The sequence below is a fragment of the Borostomias antarcticus genome (assembly GCF_949987555.1).
Source record: "Borostomias antarcticus genome assembly, chromosome: 3".
NCBI classification, from domain to species: domain Eukaryota; kingdom Metazoa; phylum Chordata; class Actinopteri; order Stomiiformes; family Stomiidae; genus Borostomias; species Borostomias antarcticus.
Window position 1 is genome coordinate 36,947,931 of NC_140236.1, and position 18,040 is coordinate 36,965,970.

General features: G+C 41.4%; 2 protein-coding genes across 3 annotated transcripts; both read left to right on the forward strand.

The window, feature by feature from the left end:
• Nucleotides 1-285: 285 nt before the first annotated feature.
• LOC311307465 (volume-regulated anion channel subunit LRRC8C-like) lies at nucleotides 286-5,916 on the forward strand. The gene is made up of 3 exons (XM_084436268.1): nucleotides 286-352; nucleotides 2,061-2,203; nucleotides 3,442-5,916. Exons 2-3 carry the CDS (start codon nucleotides 2,066-2,068, stop codon nucleotides 5,704-5,706), a joined length of 2,403 nt encoding a protein of 800 aa, XP_084292394.1. The 5' UTR covers nucleotides 286-352; nucleotides 2,061-2,065; the 3' UTR covers nucleotides 5,707-5,916.
• A 7,197-nt stretch (nucleotides 5,917-13,113) lies between these two features.
• Nucleotides 13,114-15,645, forward strand: lrrc8db (leucine rich repeat containing 8 VRAC subunit Db; the record flags this gene model as incomplete). Of its 2 annotated transcripts, XM_084436267.1 has the most annotated exons (2): nucleotides 13,114-13,341; nucleotides 13,465-15,645. In XM_084436267.1, the coding sequence occupies 2 exons, from the start codon at nucleotides 13,114-13,116 to the stop codon at nucleotides 15,643-15,645; spliced, it is 2,409 nt and encodes an 802-aa protein (XP_084292393.1). The 2 variants fall into 2 exon arrangements, with proteins under 2 accessions (XP_084292393.1, XP_084292392.1); XM_084436266.1 differs by having other exon boundaries at nucleotides 13,114-15,645.
• Nucleotides 15,646-18,040: the final 2,395 nt, after the last annotated feature.

The following is an 18,040-nucleotide window of genomic DNA, read 5'->3' on the forward strand; positions in this document are numbered from 1 at the left end:
AGGAAATGTCCAAGAGCTATTTTTAGTTTCAATGCCAACGACGATGTAGCCTATTGTGAAGGAATCCGCAGGTATAAATAAATTGATAGTTAAGTAGGCTATATTCGAAACATGGGATATCGTCATTGCTGTTGTAAATAAACGTTTTATTGTCTATCCTTGCTGGCCAGTCTCTCTTTTCTTAATAATAGCCTGTGTATGTGTGGCCCAAACCCCAGTCCCCGCCCTGACACCGCTGGTCTAGTCTGGGATTCACAGGAACGCTGATTCAACCAGCGGGAATAACGGGACGGAAACCACAACCCACATCATCACGATGCTCTAAAGTCTGCAACAGCTGTAACATAATAAGGTATCACTCTCCTGACTTTCTTGCCATATGCATTATTAAGTAGCCTACTTTACAAACCCCAAAAATCGCTACAATTTAGAAAGGCTCGGCGAGCAGATCTATATTCTAACATCCGACTGACGAGCTTCCCGGATAGGCTTTCAGATTTCAGTCCGTGTACACGCACGTCTTTATTAGGTCTAATATTGTTATAGTCACGTATTTTTTTTCTGGTGTTTACTTGCTAAAAGTGGTGTTATAGTGAACGTGTCTTGTCAGCGTCCCTTGTGAACATAATTCGATCACACTTCCTTCATAAAGTTAATGGAGCTTATTTATAAAAGGAGATGTCGAGAGATTGATTGAAGGCAACCATTATAATGCACTGATAGCCTAACATTTTGTGACATGATTTGAAGGAGAAAAGTTGAGGTGTCAGATATGGATTTAGACCAAACTAAATGGTTGCTACTGTATAGTGTAGCTGATTTCATTCAAGACCTCAGATCAGTTCTTCTCTCAGTGTAACCATGATTTAGTTTCCAGGTAGTGTTTTTCCATGATCCCATCTTGGACAGGATTCTGGGTGTGATCCAGACATGAGTAGTCTGTTTTTGTCTGTTTGAGGTTAGCAGCATTTCCTGTTAGGAAGTGGCAAGGATAGTCTGGTTCAATGTTGATAAGACACAGCTCAAAATGATCAAAGGCATCATCCCTAATACAAATATAATTTTGTCATACTCATATGACTATCTTTGTGTCCCTACCATTTGATTTTATACATCATTAGTCATGACTGTTGTTTAAACATCTCCTTACCACCTCCTCGCCGTCTTCCTGAAACAAAGATCTGTTTTATACTGTATTATTAATAAGAAACTATTTGGTTCTATAAGACTGGATTGCCTCCATGGTTGCCTATTTGAACTACTGTAGTATAAACCAGTGCAGTTGTGCTGAAGTAGCACTTCAACTTGAGGCATTCATGTGGAGTAGTGTTCCTTATTCACTGTAGACTCTTCTCACTACAAAAAAAGAAATATGTTTCAGGATAATATTACATTACATTACTGTTAAGAACTGTAACACATTTCTTGATGTGTAGCTGTCTGGTAGGCCTGTTAAGCTTTGAATAAATATATACATTTCAACATTTGGACTGATACACTGAAGATGCATCATTATCTAGGCTAGAGCAAAGGTGACCAGAGACAGACAGAGAGAAGCAGCCTCAGTGATATAAATGATGAGTCACTGCTCATGGTAGGTAGAGGATACACTGCTATGGCTTTAGACATGGCAGGTAGAGTCTACTGGAGGATACACTGCTATGGCTTTAGACATGGTAGGTAGAGTATACTGTAGGATCCACTGCTATGGCTTTGATGCTATTGGGCTGGCCTGGCCTCCTTTACTTGGATAACTCTGACACTTTTTGTTTAACCTTATTCAGTGGTTTAATATTCTTTCATTAAAAAAACATTTACGTTCCATTGGGATCAGTAATGGGTTAGTGCAAATATTTCCCATCTGTGAAGCAAAAATGTTTAGTTTTTCAATTAATGTATAACAAACAGAGCCTCGTTTGGAATGGGCTTTGTTTTGGTTATACTGACTTGTTTCAGAAACATGCAGCAGACGGGGGATAGTTAGATGATGTCAGTGTAGCACTGTTATTACAGATCTTTCACAGGAAGACTGCTGAGAGATGTGCCTACTATCCCAACAGACACCATGATTCCTGTAACCGAGTTCAGGCAGTTTTCTGAGCAGCAGCCTGCGTTTCGGGTGCTGAAGCCATGGTGGGATGTGTTCACAGACTACCTCTCTGTGGTCATGCTGATGATTGGCGTATTTGGATGCACCCTCCAGGTAAGTTCAATAGGAATTGCATGTATGAGATACCAGTATATTCCAATATATTCATTGGTATTTCATAGACAGTTTATCTTGTCAGTAGAATCAGAAGTATGTTGAATCACATTTGGGTCCTGAATGAATAAGGATGCAGTCACAGAGCTAATGTACGTTCAGTCCAAACAGACACAAACAGCATAGTGTTGGGTAAAGCAAGCCACACTGTTTAGTAGGAGTTTACTAACGGAAAGGGGGAGACATTCCATCACCCCACCCCAGAAATGTTCACTGACCACCCCCTCTACATAAACACACAGTGATCCTAAAGGACTGTCACTTCACTGCTCTGACTGGCTATTAACAGGACCTCTTTATTTAAGTGATAGTTGTGCTCTTGGGGATTGCTGCAGAAGTACAGTGTCACTGTAAAGAAAAAAGTATAGAGTGAACCATTTAAAATGTCCATCTGGTAGGTCTCAGGGTTTTAGATTATGAGCCTAGCTACAGGCTGGTCACGTAGGCATTATTTCTGGCTGCGTCTCAGTTTAATTGATTGAAGTAAACATTACGCAGCCCCGCCAGACTGTTGTTTTTAAAGCAGCCGAGCGAATAGGTCAACACTAGTTTGCCGCATTCAAACAGAGTTTGTGTGTTAGAAGGCTAGAGAACTTTCCGCTGCATGTCCAGGGAAATTGCTGTTGGCGTGTAGAATTGTGCTGATCCTCTCCCGTAGGATCTCAGCAGCAGCCTCTGACTTGGCGTTTCCTGTGTTGCGCCCTAACACCACCCTTTACCCTGTACTCTCGGCCAGCGGTGGGATTCAAAGCAGATACAAGACGGTCAACATTTCATACGGAATATATAATTAACACTCAACTCTAAACTGTGAATCTGTTAAAGTGTGAACTGTAAGGAAGGTTTTATAAAATGTTATATGACAGATCAGACAACGCTTACTGGAACGTTCTGTCTCCCCCTTGGGTCCGTGGCATCATCATTAACTGACCATATCCTGTTTGAGTCTTCCTTCCTTCCTTCTTCTTATGTCATAGCATAGAAATGAGAGATCATATTCATCTACAGTACCACAGGCTCAAGGTTGTTATTAACCAGAATTAAGCTGCTTGTTCAGTCAGTTCAGTTGCCATGGTGATATCGCATGCTGGCGCCATCTTGTGGCATACTGTAAAGTATCCTCATGCACTGAGCTCCCAGTCTAATCCCTGTGTGCTTTTCATTTCATTTCATCCCAGGTGATGCAAGACAAAATCATCTGCCTTCCCCAGAGACCGTCCTTGCCAAACCAAACAATTGTATTTCAGAATCAAAGTGAGCCTGGAATGGACTCATCATTACCGTCCCCCACAAATACGTCACCTCTGCCTAAAGAAATGAAGGGCCTGAAGACCAACCTGGACCTTCAGCAGTACAGTTTCATCAACCAGATGTGCTATGAGAAAGCTCTCCACTGGTATGCCAAGTACTTCCCTTACCTTGTCCTCATACACACTCTCATATTCATGGTGTGTAGCAATTTCTGGTTCAAATTCCCAGGTTCCAGTTCTAAAATAGAGCATTTCATCTCCATCTTGGGCAAGTGCTTTGACTCCCCGTGGACCACCAGGGCTTTGTCAGAGGTCTCTGGGGAAAACCCAGAGGAGAAGGACCAGAAGAAGAACAGCGCCAGCAGACCCAACATTAATGTGTCAGCCGGGGAGGGCAATCTGGAGAAGACGCAGTCCCTCAGGTCTATTCCAGAAAAGATAGTGGTGGACAAGCCAACAGCAAGTGTCCTTGATAAGAAAGAGGGAGAACAAGCCAAAGCTCTGTTTGAAAAGGTAAAGAAGTTCCGTCTGCACGTTGAGGAGGGTGACTTGCTCTACATAATGTATGTTCGCCAGACGGTGCTGAAGGTCCTTAAATTCCTCCTCATAATTGCTTATAACGGTGCTCTGGTGTCGGAGGTGCAGATCACAGTCACGTGCAATGTGGATATACAGGACATGACAGGCTATAAACATTTCTCTTGTAATCACACGATGGCTCACCTGTTCTCCAAGCTCTCGTACTGCTACCTGTGCTTTCTGGTCGTCTATGGATTTACGTGCCTTTACACCTCCTACTGGCTGTTTTACCGCTCTCTCAAAGAATACTCCTTTGAGTACGTGAGGCAGGAAACAGGCATTGATGATATTCCAGATGTGAAAAATGACTTTGCTTTCATGCTGCACATGATTGATCAGTATGATCCCCTGTATTCTAAAAGATTTGCAGTGTTCCTCTCTGAGGTCAGCGAGAACAAACTGAAACAGCTCAACCTTAACCATGAGTGGACAGCAGAGAAGCTGCGTCAGAGGTTGCAGACTAACTCTAATAACAGACTTGAACTCCAGCTGTTTATGCTTTCTGGGCTACCAGACACTATTTTTGAGGTGACAGAGCTCCAGTCCCTGAAGCTGGAGATCATCAACAACGTCACCATTCCTGCCTCCATATCGCAGCTGGCAGACCTCCAGGAGCTCTCACTGTACCAGTGCTGTCTAAAACTGCACAACGCGGCCACCTCCTTCCTGAAAGACAGCCTCAAGGTGCTTCGCGTGAAGTTTGACGACAGCAGGGAGCTACCTCATTGGCTCTATGGCCTGCGTAACCTAGAGGAGCTCTACCTCATTGGATCGCTCAGTCCTGACGCGTCAAAAAATGTCACAATGGAGTCACTGCGTGAGCTCAAGTCTCTGAAGACTCTGTCTCTCAAGAGCAACCTCACTAAGATCCCCCAGTCTATAGTAGATGTGACCAGCCATCTGCAACGGCTGTATATTTACAATGATGGCACCAAGCTTGTTATGCTCAACAACCTGAAAAAGATGGTCAACCTAACCGAGCTGGAACTGGTGCATTGTGATCTGGAGCGCATCCCACATGCCGTCTTCAGCCTCACAAACCTACTGGAGCTGGACCTGAAAGAGAACAACATTCGCTCCATAGAGGAAATCGTCAGCTTCCAGCACCTCCGCAAACTCACTTGTCTCAAGCTGTGGCACAACAGCATCGCCTACATCCCTGAGCACATCAAGAAGCTGGGCAGTTTAGAGCGTCTCTACTTCAGTCACAACAAGATTGAGATATTGCCCTCACACCTGTTTTTATGCAACAAACTGCGCTATCTGGACTTGTCCAACAATGACATCCGCTTCATCCCCCCCGAGATCGGTGTTCTTCAGAGCCTACTGTACTTCTCCGTCACCTGCAACAAGATTGAAAATCTCCCAGATGAACTCTTCTTTTGTAAGAAGCTCAAAACTCTGAAGCTGGGTAAGAACATGTTGTCCTTGCTCTCACCAAAGATTTCCTACATGGTTCTATTGACACACTTGGAGCTGAAGGGAAACCATTTTGAGGTGCTGCCACCAGAGCTCAGCCTCTGTCGGGCCTTGAAGCGCAGTGGCCTTGTCGTGGAAGACGTCCTGTTTGAGACATTGCCTTCAGACGTCAGGAACCAAATGAAGGCTGAGTGATACTCAATGCCTTATCGCTGCATAAGTGCCAATTGTCTTAATCTGACAATCCAATATGCCAAAACCGTGGCTTTTACTTTATTCTTAGCTCATGATCAACCACAAGTACCACATCATTATTTTAATTTTATGGGGCTATTGTTATAATCATCAGCAAACATGTTCAGTTTCTGTATGTCATTGTCAAGGCCATGAGAATATTTCATAGTTTTTGTCACAATATAATCAGATGTCTCTAAATGAAAGCATTCTCACATGCAAGATATGCTGTTTCAGAGGATGTCGACTACTGTATATTGATTGCCTTTCTAGTCCATTTACAGTATGTTATTTATTGCACTATTTTTTTTTTTTTTTAGTTCTAACACACCTTTCAATCAACTGTCACACTGAATAGATTGTAGACCTCTATTCAGAGTGACTGTATTTATTAAAGTGGAATAATATAAAATGGTATCCTTATAGGCCTTAGCGTGTCCATAACTGTTCTAATGTAGAGGAGGTGGTCTGGAACCACACTGGTGATGATGTAGCCCTTCCTCCTCATCTCAGTCCATTAATATAGTATAGTATTTTGAAAGGTAAATTCTCTATTTTAAGATAAAACACTTGTACATTGCACTGGGAATTAAGTCCATTATATCATTATATCCCTTTTCTCAAAGCTTCACTAATACGCGTGACCGAAACCCTTTCAGCTTCCTGTTCAAATACATTCAATACAGCATGTGGACCTTTTGTCTTTTATGTGGTCTCTGAATGGGTCACATGTCTTTAAGGAATAAGATCCAGTCCTGTACTTCTCTCCCCAGGTGTTGTCCTACAGAATCTAGTCCTAGATAGTGTGACGGTCAAGTAGCAGCTAGAATAGTTCATCAGTTGTCCCCTGTTGAGGCTACAGGTCAATCCCTACAGAGCATTATGGATCTTATGGAATGGAACTAATGTTGGGAACTTTATGGATCTAATGGATGGAACTTATGGTGCATTCGTTTATAACTGGGAGGTGGCAAATTGCGACTTGCTACAAGGAATTATTAAATAAAACACTGCATGAACTCGCACTTCCTCATCGCAAATTCAGATATGTTTCTCAGCCCCCAGTTGCTCGAATGCACTAGATATAACTAGGTAACTGTGATATAATGGTATATAGCTCGAATGCACACAGGTCGGAGGTAGGTATTTTGCAACTTGCGACTTGCCACCTCCGACCACAACCGAACGCACCATTAGACCAACCAAAGTGTGACATCATCAACATTATTACAAGCTCCAGCACTCATTTGATGCCATATAATCTCAGATGGGATTCATGGCAATGCTGGTTCAGATTTCTCTCCTGTCGCAATGAATATATCTCTATGTGGGACTTCATATTAAACTGCAAGATATTACACTCCAAAAATGAATGCATAAACTTATGATAGTTATTATTTTGCAGAACATGTATTTATGCAAAGCATCAAAACAACCTATTTTTCCCATTGACTGTTAGGATGTAAAAGAGATGTGGTAAGGTGCAAAGACAGTAATGTTTTGTAAACTCTTTTGTATTAAATCCTTGCTGAGTTAATGTTCATGTTGAGGAATTAAAACAATCAGCTGCTTCAACTGGGATTTATGTTCAATATTTGTTTATAAATTGTGTAACTCCTAGTATACAATTCCAAATTCCCATATTGTAGTTGTAGGAGGTGAATTGAAAGTATGCTTGACAGGAAAATACAACACAAGAAAGACATAAGAAATGCAAATTGGGGAGTGGGGGTGGAGTTGGGCTCAGGTGTATTAAATTAACATATTTTGAGGACCACATGTGTTGTATAATCATTTCACTCTGGATGGCAGTGTGGTGCATTGAATGAAACATTGGTTTTCAAGTAAGCATTTTAGCTCTGTCATAAAATGCAATACTTGTTCGTTTGAGTTTAGGAGGGGGAGAAGGTGTCTGATGTGCACCTCTATCTTGTGCACTCATGCTTTGCTAGTAATAATTTTGGTTAATTTTGGTTGAGAGATATATGCAAAGGCGTGAAAGGTGATAAGAGGATCACAGGAAGGAACCAGTCAGGTTGATCTGATGATGAAAGAGAGAGATCTCTCCTTAATTTCAGAGAGAAGATTTCAAGATGTACAGTATATGAACGCATAGCCATTATGGTTGGGAATAATAACAAACTTTTGAGTGAAATAATTATCTTGTCCACTTTCTAGTGCCCCAGGCCTTTGTTCCAATTTTCAGGCAAGCTGCCAAGTCTGAGACAAAAGCAATATGTTCTCTGCTTGGCTTGTTTGGCCAACAGAGCTGCAGTGTGCGGGACATGAGAGAATCAAGAGACAAACATCGAGAGTGATTATCTTTCTCTGTTGTATTTTTAGATTAGTGGATGATAAAGTTAGTTTTCTTTCACTGGTAAGCCTGTGTCCATGCAGTGGGAATTAAGTTCTGTTGTTCTGCTTTCCAAAGCCCCAGGATTTATACCAAGGTCTAAGAGCAAAAACTGGGCATCGAAGTGTTCCTTGGGTTCCTCGCCAGAGAAGTATGGTTTAAAACCTCCTCTGCTACATGACCCCGAACTAACCCTCAGTCATGGGTGTTCTGTATATTGAGTATTTGATCTATACATTGACATCTGTATATTGAGTATTTGATCTGTACATTGAGTATTTCATGTTAAAGACTTGACCTTCCTTGAAATGTTTAGCCTAGGCTATAGAAAACTAGAGCGTAGCTAAAGAAATTACATGTGCATACTCAACTGATAAAAATACAATTATTAGCCTACAGTACTCTTCATATAATAACAGCTGCAATGGACAGAATTAATACTGTAGTGTGGCCTTTGAGGCAAACATGTATCCAATTATTATTATTATTATTATTATTATCTTTAGACTATTTTAAAATATAAGGCGTGTTTTAAAGTATTGCCTTTTGCATAGGCATAGGCTTGTGATATACAGGCCTATAGCCATATGAACTAGCTGTGTAGACATTTTACAATACACAGATGATATTCCAGATTTTCTCCTAAAGTGTATATTGGGATAAATCTCGCTTGGCCACAGTGTGAGCAGCATGTCAATAATATTATTATTATTATAGAAAGCGCATTCCTATTATTCCACCTCCATGTGTAGTCCATCATTTTAAACATCCATTTCCCTGTGCAGCCAGCCTCCACCGCAGCATGTCGCTGGAGAGACCTCCCGAAGCAGAAGCAGAGAGTCTAATCTTCTTAGGCGCCTGCATGCTGTTGTATTGTTGATGCAAGGATAACGGCTTTTTTACGGCCCTATGTTATCGAAACATGGGATGTAGAAAGAAGAGGTCTAATGATGTTTTGGTAGAGGTATCGGGGTAGCAGGACTGAATCAATTGAAGGTGCGTATCCGACAGCCCACTGACTCAGTGACACGATATTCCCGTTTGCCTTATTTTATGTAGGCTAAGGCGTATGCTATAAATAACTGCACCATATGTTGCTATCTTTGTGGGCCTATTGTCACAAATGAAGACTGCCATGAATAACGAAGTTAGGATAGTCCTACTGGTTTAAAAATAATAATAATAAAAAATACAGCATTTAGAGCGCGTGTGACAGGCAGTCGTAGCCTGTAGGCTAAACTGAAGCCTTGTCGAACAAAGATCATAATATGATGATATTTCTATTAATCCCGATATGGTTTTAGAATTAGGTCTACTCTTATTTCAGGTTAATGTGAATCCGATATGGATATGAACCGAAGTGTTGGCGAAATTCAGGGCCCATAGACTGATCTAGTGAAATGAAATCGCAATAAAACATCTTGCAGTTTATTGAAGTCTTAACTCACACGAGCTTCCTGTTCGAGAATCAATTGTAAATTGGCCCAGATTATAAACACATGATTAGTCTAGGCCTGCCTAGCTGACAAGAGTTGAGATGCCAGCTGCCCTCAGAAACAATCATCAACTACCATCTGTAACTGCACCTCTAGCCTGGCGACGTTTTTGTCATCAGAAAATACTCGAGCAAAGCCTCATATTATGTGTGCGTGCTTAGTTTAAGAAATAGTTCAGAATGGCAGAATGGTGAGAGATGGAAAGGATGAATGGTCAGCATTCCTTCTATAAAAGTCAACCACAACATTAGCCTATATTGGCTTTATCCGAACACAGGACAGTGAACTTCACTAGGACAATACACTTTTGCAAGTGAAATAAGCCCACGATGCAGTAGCACAGACTAGCATCCATGTTCACTTGATTGGATGAAAATGCTGTGTCACTATAATACGAGTCCATATGCCCTCAACCGCGCACCTTATGTCAAAAGGCGTCTTTCTGCTCGAATGTGAACCATCACGCAATGTGTACCCGGGGGGCTGGTATTCCCTGTGCTATTCTAACATAGCCATTAGGATACAGCCTGTGTTTTTATGCAGACTATGCGTCAGAGATCATTGGGTTCGTTGATGGTGGGAGGCTATGCAATTTCACTCAGCTGGGCATAGGTCTGCGACACAGTAAGTAAAACATGCTTTAAATAAAGGATTATACAATTAAGGTCATGTGCATCAGATTCTGACGTCTGAGACCTAGTATAAAATTATGTTAGATAATCCTTTCTGAGTTGTGGCATGTAAACAATTGGGCCTTGGCGCCGATTTGAATAGATTTATTCAGCATGTGGCTAGGCTACTGCAAATGTGTGCTGCAGAGATTATGGAGGTTAGAGTCATACCAGTTCATGCCTAAAGTGGGCATTAATTAATTCCATATGGGTTTGACTAATGCTTTGTGGCTCAATAGCCTATAGTGGCATGCTTTTTATTTTGACCTTTATTAGCTGCCAGGGAGCAGCTCTTAGGCTACTGGTGTCAATACCTACAGTATAAAAACATACATAGGGCTGTGTCACCATCTCTTAATGGCTAGAGTTTTCATTTTCACTAATTGCAGGTTTATACTTATATACAGGTTCAATGCATTAATAGTGATGTGGTTAGGGTCTGGATTGCAGCTAATCTTGCTATTTTTTGGGGTACATTTGCACTTCAGGGATTGTGACATTACCATATATATATATAATAGGCTAGTTGGATTTGTACTGTTTTGATAGGATCTGTACTGTTTGATATGGCAATTTCCACTTATGTGCACATTCAACTGATCCAGTTCTTGTGTATAGTCCACATCACTGCTTAGTTCAAAGAAACTGTACTCTGAAGTATGTTTACAGTAAATACATCATGTCCTCAGCCCTGAATAACACAGGCTGGATCAGGCCACAGAATGCTTCAGCGAATCCCTGTTGTCCTCTGTGTTCTTGAGTTCACCACTGGAGATCATGCCATACAAGCCCCATAGTTCATTGATCTGCTTGGGCGTACTTAGCGCCATGATTGGATTTGATGACAATCATCATCTGGTGTATCTGGTCTGACAAATAAGAGTGACCCATAAATGGTCTCTCATCCCTTGACCTAGATTGAAGAAAATATATTGTATTGTCCACCCTTGCATATCCATGAAAGGAGAACAAAACATGAATTGTCCACATATCTAGTAACCTCAATGTGGACAATTCATGTTTTGTTCTCCTTTCATGGATATGCAAGGGTGTGCACTTCCTCTTAAATACCGAAACAGGCAAATACAGAAATATTAGATTTCTCAAGAGGCCCCTCCTATGTGTTGAGGCCACGGGGTAGACCCAGGACTAGGTGGCGGGACTACATCTCCTCACTGGCCTGGGAGCGGCTAAAGATTCCCCAGGCAGAGCTGGGTGATGCTGCCAGGGAAAGGGATGTCTGGGGCCCCCTGCTGGAACTGCTGCTCCGCGACCCGACCCCGGATACGCGGATGAAGATGGAGATGGATGTGCATTCACATGACCTCACCATCACTGTGCTAAACACATCTGACTAAAGCAGAACCACACTCTACTATGCAGCATAAACAAACGGCACAGTGGGATTGCTGATGCCATGGGTTCTGGCTTTACACTTTAGAAAGGTTAGAGTTATGAACAGATTTTTCTTCATAGTCTTTGCTTAGCCGTCAGAGATGGAGGGCATTAGGATGCCATGTGATGGAGTGAACTCACTCACTCTCTGCATGTATGTTGTGTGCTAATTTGGTCAGCTGTGTTGATATCCTGGATGAATTACGCATTGAAGGTGATAAATGGTCTCAGAATGCACTACTCTTGTTATTGTGAGGTCCACAGTGGCTTTCAATCTGAATAAAAGCCAATATAAAGATATATAGGTGAAATAGCAGAAGCACAGGAAGTATTTTTGAATTGTTATAAACAAATAAGTGAGAAAAGTGCTATAGACATCAAAATATGAGGTCCAGTATTTGTATTGGTCCTCAGCGACAGGCATTAAGAACACTCAAGCCTTTATCTGTCTGGGGTGTGATTCAATGAAGGCTTTAAAATGATTTATTCACATCAAAGAAGAACTTCAGAGCTCAAATTAAACAAGTCAGGATCAAGTAATAATGACTTCAACAGTTCTTGGCGCTTAAGAAGAATAGAATGCGTTTGGAGGTGGAGCATGTTAAGACAAATGTTGATAAACTAGCTGGAAAATATGCAGGGTCCTACTGGCCTGGTATGCAAAGTCCCTCCTGTCCCAAAGACTTAGCAACTCAGCTCTCTAGAAGAACATTCTCCAGTGGCACTGGTGCCAATAATTGTTTGGACTAGTGGCACCAGATGAAGTTGAAGTGCCAAATTAGCTCAAGTGATCAGAGATTTGTATACATTTGCTTCGAAATCAACACACACTAACTGTTTATAAGCACTGGCCTGAACATTTAAACCACAGGCCTGTATTGTATCAGATAAATTTGATATAAAGTAATAATAGTTCTATGTATTGCATACATGCATATGCATACTTTATATAGCCTATACTTATACTATAAGATGATTAATAATAAAATAATAATAATAAAATTAATAAAATTTCCTGTCAATAACATTTTCATGCACATGTTTGAAAGGCAAATTGAACACAGTACAATAGCCATGCATTACTGTATTTTTTCCTTATACTACTTCCCATACATACATTTTTGAAAGAATGTCCCCATTAAGAGACTTGAGACAGACGGACATGAGACAGAACACAGCACAGTACTACAATGTGTTGTAGCCTACAGTCAACTAAACCAAACTGTAAATAATTAATTCACAAAGTCCTTTCAAAGATGTGGGCGTTAGCGCCTGCCATTACTCAGCCTTTCCCCTGGATATTCTGTTGGATTATGGAAGACATTGGCAATCTGAATAATACTGTACATCACGTTGTATTTTTTTCACTTAATGCTTTGTTGGTCTTGATGCAATGATAATGGAAACTGAATTGTGGACACTTGTCTTAATCATTTTGTTTTCTGTTGCAGGAATGTTTACTCTCACAGAGGTAGCCTCACTGAATGACATCCAGCCAACTTATCGAATACTGAAACCATGGTGGGACGTCTTTATGGATTATCTTGGTATCGTCATGCTGATGTTGGCAATATTTGCTGGAACGATGCAGCTAACCAAAGACCAAGTGGTTTGTCTTCCCGTTCTGGAGCCGACCTCCGAGGATCCAAGCGGCTTCTCAACGGCCCATCCCCCAGAGGCAGTGGGAGGCACAGGGAGCGGGGCGAGCAGGGTCACCCTGGCTGCAGCGCCCCTAATGACTAAAGACTTGCCGGACAACGTTGTCCATCAGATTCACTTCACACAGGCAGGTGCTGTTGGGCAGCCTCACCCAACAGGTGTCAGAACAAACCTGGACTTTCAGCAGTATGTTTTCGTCAACCAGATGTGTTACCATGTGGCCCTTCCGTGGTACTCCAAGTACTTCCCATACCTTGCTCTCATCCACACCATAGTTCTAATGGTCAGCAGCAACTTCTGGTTCAAATATCCAAAGACTAGCTCAAAAATTGAACATTTTGTTTCAATACTGGGAAAGTGTTTTGAGTCTCCTTGGACAACGAAAGCCTTGTCAGAGACTGCTTGTGAGGACTCTGAGGAAAACAAGCAGAGACTCACTGGCGCCTCCTCACTTCCAAAACATCTGTCAACCAGCAGTGAAGAGGGAAGTCCCAACCAATCCACCCCGATGCTAGTGAAATCTGGGGTCAAATTCTCAGCTGAAAAGCCCGTTATTGAAGTCCCATGCATGACCATTTTAGACAAGAAGGACGGTGAGCAGGCAAAGGCGCTTTTTGAAAAAGTAAGGAAATTTCGTGCTCACGTAGAGGACAGTGACTTGATTTACAAGCTCTATGTTGCGCAGACTGTGATCAAGACAGTGAAATTCATTTTGATCTTGAGTTATACAATGACATTTGTTGCCGCCATTGATTTTAACCACGTTTGTGAGCCTGACATAAAACACTTGACTGGGTACGCAAAATTCCACTGCACACATAACATGGCATTCATGCTAAAGAAGCTGCATGTCAGTTATATTTCTCTCATATGTGTTTATGGCCTGGTCTGTGTTTACACTCTCTTTTGGCTATTTCGGCGGCCGCTCAAGGAATATTCATTTGAAAAAGTCAGAGAGGAGAGTAGTTTCAGTGACATTCCTGATGTTAAGAATGACTTTGCTTTCCTCTTGCACATGGTTGATCAGTATGACCAGCTATATTCAAAACGTTTTGGTGTCTTTCTCTCTGAGGTCAGTGAGAACAAGCTGAGGGAGATCAGCTTGAACCATGAGTGGACATTTGAGAAACTGCGACAGCATGTTACCCGCAATGCTCAGGAAAAGCTGGAGCTTCACCTTTTCATGCTGTCAGGTGTGCCAGATGCAGTTTTTGACCTCACTGATCTGGACATCCTGAAGCTGGAGTTGATTCCCGAGGCCAGGATAACGGCTAAGATATCCCAAATGATCAACCTCCAAGAGCTGCACTTCTACCACTGTCCTGCCAAAGTTGAGCAGACTGCTTTCAGTTTTCTTCGTGACCACCTCCGTTGCCTTCATGTCAAATTCACTGACGTGGCCGAGATCCCCACCTGGGTGTACCTGTTGAAAAACCTGAGGGAGCTGTACTTGGTTGGGAATCTGAACTCAGAAAATAACAAAATGATTGGCTTAGAGTCTCTAAGAGACCTGAGGCATTTGAAGATTTTGCATCTCAAAAGCAACCTAACGAAAATCCCAACAAACATCACAGATCTCTCTCCACACCTGATCAAGCTGGTGGTTCATAACGACGGTACGAAACTCTTGGTTCTGAATAGCTTGAAGAAGATGATGAACCTAGCAGAGCTGGAGCTTCATAATTGTGAACTGGAGAGAATCCCTCATGCTATTTTCAGTCTGACCAACCTTCAGGAGCTTGACCTGAAATCCAACAACATCCGCACCATCGAAGAGGTCATCAGCTTCCAGCACCTCAAGAGGCTGATATGCCTTAAACTTTGGCACAATAAGATCATCACCATTCCATTGTCCATAAGCCATGTCAAAAACCTGGAGTCACTCTACCTTTCACACAACAAACTTGAGTCTCTGCCTTCATCTCTGTTTAACCTGCTAAAGCTGAGGTACCTCGATGTTAGTCATAACTCGATAGTGGTGATCCCCATAGAGGTAGGGTTCCTGCAGAACCTCCAGCACTTCGCCATTGCAGGCAACAAGGTTGAGGTGGTGCCCAAGCAGCTGTTCAAGTGCACCAAACTGAGGACGCTATGTCTCGGACAAAACTCTATCGCTGTCCTTCCAGAAAAAATAAGCCAACTGGTGCAACTAACAAATCTTGATCTGAAGGGGAATTGTCTCGACCGCCTGCCGGCCCAGCTTGGTCAGTGTCGTCTCCTCCGCAGAAACTGCCTCGTTGTGGAAGATCATCTCTTCGACTCACTTCCTTTGGAGGTGAAGGAGAGTATCAATCTGGAATCTGTTTCTTTTGCAAATGGAGTGTAAAGTTTTGACGAACAAACAGTGGCCATTTCCACAACTCAACAATGTACATACAGTAAAGAGTTCACTTTTGGACGATTGCATGTCACCAAGAAGGAAGGTTTTTGCTCAGGCCTGATTCTTCTTGAATGGACAGATTATGTAATAAACCTGAAAATAGCACTGTGTTCATGAGGAGAGCAGGCCTTGGGTACTATCGGAATGGACAAATGCTTGTGCAATAACTACTTCTGATATTGTTGCTGTTAGAAGGGCATTACTAGTTTGAGGGAAGTGGCGTGCTGCTCCTCTACACAATTGTAAATGGCAGTATAGAAATAGATGCCAGGAGCATCTCTGCTGAGGTTTTTTTTTATTTTGCTTGAATCTATGAATGTCAACTTGTAGCAATTAGGGAGTATCACTTTCTTCTTAAGAGTTTCGACAGTCCTAGCTACCTTTTTATATGATGTTCATGCATTTAGGGTGACAAAAGGGTAAAGACATCTGTTGTCTGTACCACATAGATGGAACCTTTTCTTCAAGTGTTTAGCTGAAATATGGTCTTGGCTGCTCACAAAATGTCAATATGCATGAACTGTATGATAACGGTCCATTTCATTTTTTCATAATAGCGTCAGTCAAATATTTAGCCTATCCTTTGAAGATATGATTTTTGTTAGTACATGTCTCCTTACTCATTGTTGAGGTCTTCTAGTGAAGAATGAGCATCTTCAAATGACATGATCAGTAACTGAAATTGTATTTTGTTTTTGCATTTTTAATCTTAATTCATGTCCAATGTTAGAGCTCTTCTTTCGTTTTTTCTTTAGTGGTACTCATGTTTTCATCTTTAATGGACAATAGAAAGAAATAGGGATGCAAACATATTATTTATGGTGTAAAGGGTCTGCTCACTGAAATTAACGATATGTCATGTAATTTTTACAGTGGTCAGACCATTCTGCTTCGTCCTGAAGGCACATTTCATTTTTAAAACCTACTGATTAAACCCTGTTCTAAAACGTAGCCATGAAAAAACACATTTGTGTAATCCAGGCCAGAATAGTTGTGTGCTGTGAGTGGCTGCAATGGCTATGCCCCAGGCTGCAGTCTAAAGAGCCCCAAATTGTGTTATTTCAGTCTTATAAATCATGGGACGGTGCACAGATTTGATATATTCAACTTCTCACAGGACTACATCACATTTGAGAGGATACAAGGTAAAAATTGTAATTTACAATCATATTGCAGTTTCCAAGAATGGAAAAGATACCTGTCTAACCATGAATGTGATTTACATCTCATATTTTAGGTAGAGAATGAGATGTGCCCCCCTCATTTCTGTAGCTTGGTTTTTCCCAACATACAGTATTTTTATAATGGTATACACATTGGTATATAGCATGACTACCTAACCAAATGGTTAGGATGAGGGATTGATGATCCATTGGTTTGATATGTTAACCATGTCCATATTAGACTTCTGATTGATAATGCTTGACAATCTGTGTGTGTGTGTAAGCGTGCGCAAGAGCTAGCGGGTGAGAGAATGTGTGTGTGTGTGTGTGTGTGTGTGTGTGTGTGTGTGTGTGCGCACGCCTGTATAATACATCATTACACACATCTTAGTATTCCATAGTTGATCACAATTAATTTTCTTGTAAAACTTTGAGTTGACTATTCAAGTTGTATTCTTTTGATAATCAGATTAATATGATGTATGTAGAACATTAAAGGATATGTACACTGAATTTCATGTTTAGCCCTATTCCTGGCTTCCCTGGCATGTATCTGACTAGTACAGGTTTAAATATTTCTGTTTTGTGCAGTACAGAGTTCTGTGTCAATAACGTCGGCGTGCACCCTGGCTCGTTGCTAGCTATGGGCACACTCAAAAAAAACTCTAAAAAGTATGATATACTTTGATTTCAAGTTCAGGAATTCCATGGTTTATGCTTAGGGAAGCCAGGAATAGGGCTAAACATGAAATTCAGTGTAGGCTACTTATCCTTTAACAAACAAACCAAATTTGAGGCAACTTGATCAAAATACACTGGCATACACTAATTCTCACTTTCAAACAGACCATTCCAAGATAATGGATTCAATGTTGGGGAAGAATCCTGTTTGTATTAGCAATTGTAATTTGTGTTTTATAGCTAGCTGGCTTCCCGAGGGGCATAATACAGGCTAGTAGCCTATTAATTGGGCACAAAGCTTCATGCTGTTCATAAGAATAATGCCAGTGAGGAGTATAGCAATGACATGTGCAGTTAGCCTACTGTATATTGGCTAGATTACTTAGGCTACTGATCAAATCCATCCTAATTATACATTTGATTTTGATCATGTACTGCAATCGAGATGTTTTCTTTTAATAACAATAAACACAATTATATTTAAAGGTTATAGACTT